The sequence below is a fragment of the Trichinella spiralis genome (genome assembly GCF_000181795.1).
Source record: "Trichinella spiralis strain ISS 195 chromosome Unknown Scfld4130, whole genome shotgun sequence".
NCBI lineage: Eukaryota > Metazoa > Nematoda > Enoplea > Trichinellida > Trichinellidae > Trichinella > Trichinella spiralis.
In genome coordinates this window covers 1-1,063 of record NW_003531069.1, presented here as the reverse complement: position 1 = coordinate 1,063, position 1,063 = coordinate 1, and the positions used below count along the sequence as shown (strand labels likewise).

The 1,063-nt window shown below is 35.0% G+C and overlaps 1 protein-coding gene across 1 annotated transcript; it reads left to right on the top strand.

The window, feature by feature from the left end:
• The first annotated feature begins 201 nt into the window (after nt 1–201).
• Nucleotides 202–917, top strand: Tsp_15871 (conserved hypothetical protein). Its single transcript, XM_003367523.1, has 3 exons — nt 202–264; nt 644–755; nt 790–917. The coding sequence occupies exons 1-3, from the start codon at nt 202–204 to the stop codon at nt 915–917; spliced, it is 303 nt and encodes a 100-aa protein (XP_003367571.1).
• The last annotated feature ends 146 nt before the right edge of the window (nt 918–1,063 follow it).

The window sequence follows — 1,063 nt, the reverse complement described above, 5'->3', positions numbered from 1 at the left end:
GGAGACCAATTTTTGTCCTGTAATGTCCATTTGAATATGCGACTGCAATTCATTGAGCTTATGCTTTTATTCATAAAAAACATTTTCTTACTATTCAGGTTCTGGCATCCGGATTAGCGGCCCGTATATTCTTCACTTCCGAGACGTCTGCATTATGCGAATCAGTACGAAGACTGGTGCCGAGTGACCAACGTTGATTTGATGCATTCGCCTGAACTGATGTCATTTCGCAATGCGCTTGAATTTGTCAATGCGGTCGTTCAAGTGAGCAAATGTTGCCATTGCATTTATTTAAAAATTTAACGTATAATTCGTTTTTGGTTTTTTTAATACACTATGATTTAATTGAATCTTTTTTCGTTAATCCGTTTGAAGAGGATTTACTTGATAAATGAAATAATTTGCTTTTGTTGCAATGAAAAAAGCAGACCCAGAAAAAGTTTTACATTTTTAATTCTTTCAGTCATGATTGTTTATTTGCTTGGTATTCTGATTTTTAAACTGTTTTGGCATTCTTTTATACTTTATTTTAATGAACATTATTGCTTGTAAAGTTTCTGCATAGCAGTTAAGTGGTATCGTTTTTCTATAACTAATCTTAATCAAATGACAGTGAAATGTAAGTGAAAAATTTCAAATTTAGGCTTCTCATGCTCGCGTTGTATCAGCACTTGTTACGTATATTTATAACGGGTTTCTGCTTTCAGTGTTGAAACCAGCATTGTTGGAAGTAATTTTACTCGTCAGTGATGGTCGTTTTCAATTGCTAATTTAAATATCCAATTTCAGAGCAACGTGGACGATATGGAAGCTGCTGTGGTTTATCGGAAATGATATTTCGTCCATGGCCGAGCCGACCAAATGCAATGCTTTCATTAGGTTTCTGTTGGTCAATAGTGTTGGCAGAAGTCAAGTAGGAACTGCGCTTCAGAAAAAGAAAATCATGCAAAGGTGAACATTTGAAAGTTGAATTATAACGATTGAGGAGAGATATTATTACCTTAGTCTTTCATCATTATATGTGTTGTCGGTGATTCGGCTATGCTTGGCCTTTTTGAAACAG

Coding starts and splice junctions, on each gene's coding strand:
- Tsp_15871 (XM_003367523.1), top strand. CDS start 202: ATGCATTCGCCTGAACTGATGTCATTTCGCAATGCGCTTGAATTTGTC. Junction 265..643: donor TTGTCAATGCGGTCGTTCAA/GTGAGCAAATGT, acceptor TTTCAAATTTAG/GCTTCTCATGCTCGCGTTGT. Junction 756..789: donor TTTACTCGTCAGTGATGGTC/GTTTTCAATTGC, acceptor ATCCAATTTCAG/AGCAACGTGGACGATATGGA.